The 6,477-nt window shown below is 46.9% G+C and overlaps 1 protein-coding gene across 1 annotated transcript in view; it reads left to right on the forward strand.

Moving 5' to 3' along the window:
• The first annotated feature begins 1,836 nt into the window (after nt 1-1,836).
• Nucleotides 1,837-6,477, forward strand: part of Heca (HECA ribonucleoprotein granule regulator) — a 53,945-nt gene continuing 49,304 nt past the window's right edge. The window contains exon 1 of the mRNA XM_085688769.2: nt 1,837-2,235. Within this exon, the coding sequence (XP_085544895.1) occupies nt 1,962-2,235 (274 nt within the window). The 5' untranslated portion in view covers nt 1,837-1,961. The remainder of the gene's footprint in view (nt 2,236-6,477) is intronic.

Genomic DNA, 6,477 nt, shown 5'->3' on the forward strand with positions numbered 1-6,477 from the left:
ATGTTGTGGTGACCCCCAACCATAAAATTATTTTTGTTGCTAGTTCATAACTGTAGCTTTGCTACTATTAGTAATGCAAATATCTGTATTTTCTGATGGTCTTAGGCAGCTCTTGTGAAAGGGTCGTTTGACCCCCCAGAGGGGTTGTGACCCACAGGTTCAGAACTGCTTCGCTAGGCTTCTCAACACAGCCACAGTGACAGCAGTGAGTTAATTAAAGATCACACTATAGGAAGAGGACACTGTCAGATAATGGTCTTTCTTCTGTCGTCATGGATCAAGAACCTTATTTATACATTCAACAAGTTACGTCACTTGTCTCTTAGGGCACTCACAACATAACCGCCTATCTATAGCAGTTTTATGTGAGGCAGACAGTCAAGGAATAAGCACACACATTACCAATACAATCAGATGTGGACAAGAGAAACAACGGCAATGCTCGGACAGCTTTTCTGAGAAAGTGACCCTGTGAGATCACGTGGGAGGAAGTGAGGCATCTGCCCTGTGACCTGAAGGATGGACAGGAGCCAGTCAACAGCGCTGCAGAAGGGGAGACCACGTCACACTCTTTCCAGGAGCCTCTGCCCTCACATCTTTTTCTACTTTTCTTCTACTGAAAATAGATTATTTTTTCTTACAATATACTCTAATATGGCTTCTCCTGCATTTCCTTCAAGATCCTCACCATTTTCCCTCCCAGCCAAATCCACGCCCTTTTTCTCTCTAGTTAGGAAACAAACTTGCATCCAGATAATAATAAAATAAAATAGGATAAAGTAAAAACAAACAGGACAAAACAAACAAAAGAAAAAAGAGCCAATAAAAAAAGAGAGAAACACATTTAGTCTCTCTCTCTCTCTCTCTCTCTCTCTCTCTCTCACACACACACACACACTCATATAATAAAGAATCCCATAAAAACAGAAAACCGGAAGCCGTGATATACACACAAAGGGCCTGTAAGGTTTGAAAAAAAGAACCCAGACAAAACATGATGAGACAAATATCCTGCAAAGATCCCATTGCGTTTGCTTTGTGGTGACCTTCTACGGCTGGGCATGGCCGGCCCTCACATCTTCATCTTTCAATGTCTTCCTCCTCACAATGGGCCCACTCTCTCAAGACAACTCGGTTAGTGTGTGGCCTGGCTCCTCCAGCCTGGCTCTGCTTCTGACAGAACACTCTGCGTGAAATGAGCTTCCCACCACACACCCGAGGAATCCCCACGCAGGAGCTCACTGCCTTGCCCGGGAACTCCCCGCACCGCATCATGACTGAACCGCAGAGCCATTGAACGCTTTATGAATCCGAAAGGCTTTTGCCTTTCCTTTCTGGTCACCTGTTTATTTTTCCAGACCGTGTGGTCACCCTGAGTTCCAGGAAGGTCACAAGGTCACCTGATCACTTCACCAACACTCCACCCAGCACGTCTCAGACAGGGCCGTAGGCACACTCGGGAACCTGGGCAGCTCCCCTCCACGCCCCCCCCCCCCCGCCCGCTCCAAGCGCCTGGATGACGTCACCGGGCGGCGGGCAGTGCGCGGGGCGTGACGTCACGGGGGCGGACCGACCGGCCGTGAGGTCACCCGGTGGGTGGGGCCGGGCCCAGAGCCCCAGTGTCGTCACGGGCGGGGGCGGGCCTCTAGCGTGTCAGCGCAGCCGAATCAAAACAAGCCCGAGACCCGCCTTTTCCCTCAGGCTCCAGAGCGTCTTGCTCCGCTCGCGGGCCCGTTGCGCTCGCGCGGCTGCGAGCCTCGGGTGGCCGCGCGTGGCCGCCCGCGCCGGCTCCAGGAAGCCGGAGAGGGCGCGGCGGCCGGGATGGCGTGGCTCGGGCCGCACGGCGGGGCGGGCGCCTGAGGAGAGCGGACGGCCCCGCGCTCTCCACAGCCGCCCCGGCGCCGCGGGGAACAGCCTCCGTGGGCGCCGGGCACCGGGATCCCCTCGAGCGGGCCGGGGAGATGCCCAACCCCAAGAACAGCAAAGGCGGCCGCAAAAACAAGCGCGCCAACAGCAGCGGGGACGAGCAGGAAAATGGAGCCGGGGCCTTGGCGGCGGCGGGTGCGACAGGCGCGGCGGCCGGAGGGGCCTTGGCAGCGGCAGCAGCGGGCTGCGGGGCGGTGTCACCGGGCGCGGTGGGCACCGGCGGCGCGGCGGGCCCGGGAGGTGCGGGCGCGGGCGCCGCCAACGCCGCCGGCGCTGCGGGGGCTGCAGGCGCGGGAGACGCCAAGAACGGTAAGACTACAGCGGCGGGGCGAGCGCCAACTTCCTCCCCGACGGGCGGGCGCGGTGGCGGGGGCCCTGGGTGGCGCGGGCGGCGCGTGGACAATGCGAGTCAGGAAGTGCTCGCCCCGCCCCTCCGCCCCGCCGTGGCTGTCTCTTCGCGGTCCCCCACGCGGAGCGGCGTGGGGCCGGGCAGGGGACCCCGCCGGGATCAGGGTTCGGAGGGGCGCCCGGGGCTCTGCGGACCGAGCTCCGGTTAGTGGCTGTTTCCCGTGGTGTCTGCGCTGGCAGAGTCCGGGAGTGTCCCGGGCTAGTGCGAGCCGGCGGGCGGGCAAGTAAAGGTGCCCAAGTTAGGGTGATCGGATCGCAAACTTCCCTGCTCACCCCTGACCCAGCCGCCTTTGCTCCCAAAGAGCCTTAATTCCCGATAGATCTAGGCCTGCCGCCTTGATGATTGCCACAGGTGGAGAGGCCAGGGCTTGGCTGCAAGAAGTGTGCTTCTCTCTCTCTCTCTCTCTCTCTCTCTCTCTCTCTCTCTCTCTCTCTCTCTTTCTCTCTCTTTCTGTGTGTGTGTGTGTGTGTGTGTGTTCTTTTAATTCTCAGTCTCGCTCGAGGAAGGAAGAGAATCTGAACTTGACTTCCGTTCCCAGCCTGGAGTTTAAAAAAATAAAAACAGTGCCCTGTATAATTGTTTCACATTTGTTTTTCCGAAAGAAGCCTGATAGTCCTCTGAGCACCTGAGTGATCCTTGAGAGGGGGCCATGTAGGTGATAGCTAAGACGCGGCAGGATTTTCTCATAGGGAGGCACGATTTTCGTGACCAGGTGCTTGGCATTTATTTGGACGGTTTTTAAACTTTTCCTTGTCGGGCAGTTTTCCAGGGGAGAGAGTGGCCACCTTAACACGAGTTAAGAATGGTTGCAATGGTTCCGCAGTTGTCAGTGCCGAAGCTGTTCTCTATGGAGATGGTCTCCCTTTAAATAGGGTCCAGCCCTTAGAAGAACAGTGCTTCCATGGGAGGAGGCGGCAGGCTGTTTGGAAAGGAGCTCCACTGGCCGTGCCTCTGCAGTTTTGAAATAGGAGGTTTTATTTATTTATCTATCACCAGACGCAAAGTTCCATGTTTGTGAATGTTTGATAATACTCTTGGCTAGCCTGTGCATGTTCTTGCTTTCCTAGCTCTAGCCTTGTGCAGAGAGGAAGGTATTTAGACTCTGGATACTCTCGACTCTGCTTTAACCATTTAGATCTTTGATATCTGGAGAAAGGCCAGATTTTTTTGAACCTCAGTTTACTTTGACCGTGGGGTAGATTGTTATTCTGAGGGAACCATCGAGACCCTTGACTATCAAGTTCCTGGTCCTTATTACTTTAAAGACTTATTAAGTAAAGGGCAGCAAAGCTCATTGCAAATAATAGATGATTGATGAATAATAGCTGTTAGTTATTCATTTAGAACTTTTAATCGCTTGTGTTAATAGCACTGCATATTAAATAGGGACTATGCAGGTGATTACAAGTTGAGACATCCTTGGTTCTCATGAAGCCTTCGTTCTTGTACTGGTTTGCCACACTCTGAAAGATCTGAGTATTTTAAAGTGCTTGAGGAAGTTTTCCTTTGGCAGATGGTGCCTCCTTGAAAACATTAAGCCAGTTATGATGCCCGTTATTCATTTGAAGGAGTACACTGGTAGATTTAGCAATACTGTGCATACCTGTGTAAAACTGTGTGTTTCTGATTAGGACTTTATTAGACGGAAAAAGGACGAAATGGGCCCCCGCATTTCCATAACCAGAATCTCAGAAGCTTTGGATGAGGAGCAGTGAGCTGAGTTTTATGGCACACATCGTTGGTTCTGATATGGGTGATGCCTTGGTGAATAGTTCACCTTAAGTGAAAGAACCATCTCCATGCTTCTGAGGACAGTGTTAACATGGGTTCTGAAGCCTACACAAAAATGAATAAGGAAATTGTAAATGCTTTTGAAATTATATATATGTAATTGTATGTATAATGTATATTATATATATAATGACCTGTTAAAACTAGTAGTTGTTTCAAATGTATAGAGTGGTTTTATGTCTTGTAGATACAGAGCATACATGTGCACACACACTATATATATATAGTGTGTGTGTATATGTATGTATATACACTATACATATATGTATAAATACACATATATACACATACTGTGTGTGTGTGTGTGTGTGTGTGAGAGAGAGAGAGAGAGAGAGAGAGAGAGAGAGAGAGAGAGAGAGAGAGACCGAGATACCTGTCCAGATCAGAAAACAATTTTCTGGAGTTGATTCTCTCCTTCCACCATGTGGATTTTGGTTATTGAACTCAGGTTGTAAGGCTTAGTGGTAAGTGCTCTTACTGAGCCATCTCACTGCCTCAAGACTTAATTATTTTTAAATTTTAAAATTACATTATTTAGACCACTTTATTATTTCTATTTCAAGTTTTTACTTATATTACTAGGTTTCATCATTATACATTTTTCAAAGCACTTACAAGCTATTTACAGCCTTTTGTTGAGACAAAGTCTTAGCTACATATAGCTTTCAGGGTGGTCTTGAATAGGTTTCATATCTGTTAAAATTTTAGATGGTTTGTTTTGATCAAGTCAGTTTTTAATCTATATTTGCACGTAAACTTAATGGCCAGTTAAAACTAGTAGTTTCAAATTTATAGAGTGATTTTATGTCCTGTAGGTGTAGGACATTGTAGTCACCAGAGCAGGGTAATATTAGCTCTTAACTGTCCATTCTACGTATAAATAACTCATCATTCTATAGAGAAGATTGCTAGCCAGGGGAAGCTTGGGGAAACTATAGTATGGCTGGAGTGGAGGCAATCGAACTGGTTGCTGTTGTGCATTTGAATAAGAATGCAAAGGATATTGCATTCTATTCTTTAGATACTAATTTTGGAAGCCTTTTGCAAGGACTGGAGGAAACAAGCTAATGTGAAGAAGTGCCATCATCTTCCTACATAGTAAACATCTGTGTGCATATACTGGAACATTATTATGTTTGTAGGTGGACAAGATTTGTCATTCACTATTTTTAGAATCTAGTAATCAGGCAGTAGATTACAACTGGTTTCATTCTGAAATTTCGACTCCATTAGGCCTCAGCCTTTTTTCTTCAGCTCTAAAAATATTTGAAACCTTGATCATGGTATATCCAATTTTCAGTGAGCCTGAATTGTGCATACCTTTATAAAGTCCTGTTTCATGACTGAACAAGGTTCACCAGACAATTCATTTTGAACACAACCTTTGAACTAATTCTACCTTAAGTCACTTAACAGCTCTGTGTAGATGTAGATAGTATTTGCTTTGCATTTTTGGACCCATTTTAAATCAGTTTCTCAGATTTCTTTGAGCAAGTTATTTAAGTTCTCTAAGCCTAGTTTCTGCATAGGTAAAATGAGATTATCATACCTACCATAAATATGAAGCAAGATAGCTATTATATGTTAAAGAGAGTATATTAGAACAGTTCAAAGGAGTTTATAGTGTTGGTTATTTGTCTTAGATACTGGAAAATAGTCTCTCGAAAGAAATTTATGGGCAAGAAGTTTCTTGTGGAGTGCTCTTTGTGGGAGAAGGAAGGAGGCAGGATTTGTCAGAGGAGAGAGTTGACATGTGTTGTAGGTGCACCTGAGATAAAGGCTTTTCAGTGTATTTAAACCATGAGCTGTGAAGGCAGGGCCTCCCCTCTGTCTCTGTCTGTTTGTCTGTCTGTCTTAGTCGCTCACTCACTCACTCACTCACTCACTCACTCACGTATTGTTGGGTATTTGGACTTAAGTTGCTCCCCTGGAGATGGTAGACCTTGGGGTGGCCTCTCTGCTGGAAAACTTACATGGAGAGGAACTTGTTTTCCTTACATTTACCAGGTTCTTCCTTTTGACTACCAGTGTCATTCACAGAGGGTAGTGTGGGATAAATAAACATGCCTCACTAACTGCTAAACAGGTTTTGTGGGCCAGACTGAGGGATAATCACTGTATAGCATTATTTTGATGGGAAGGTAGGTTTTGAGTCATGCATCAGTTTATAAGTACACTTATTTTTGAGTTCCACCTATTTTCTATGCACAGCATTTGTATTTTGCTTTATTTTTTGATCAGTAAATAAACATACCTTATAGCCAGGTTTGTAGTATATTTTAAATCTGTTGTTAAATATGTTTAAATATTTTAGACATTTATTTTATACATTTATTCATTTATACATTTAT

The sequence above is a fragment of the Myodes glareolus genome, chromosome 1, assembly GCF_982192425.1.
Source record: "Myodes glareolus chromosome 1, mMyoGla1.1, whole genome shotgun sequence".
NCBI lineage: Eukaryota > Metazoa > Chordata > Mammalia > Rodentia > Cricetidae > Myodes > Myodes glareolus.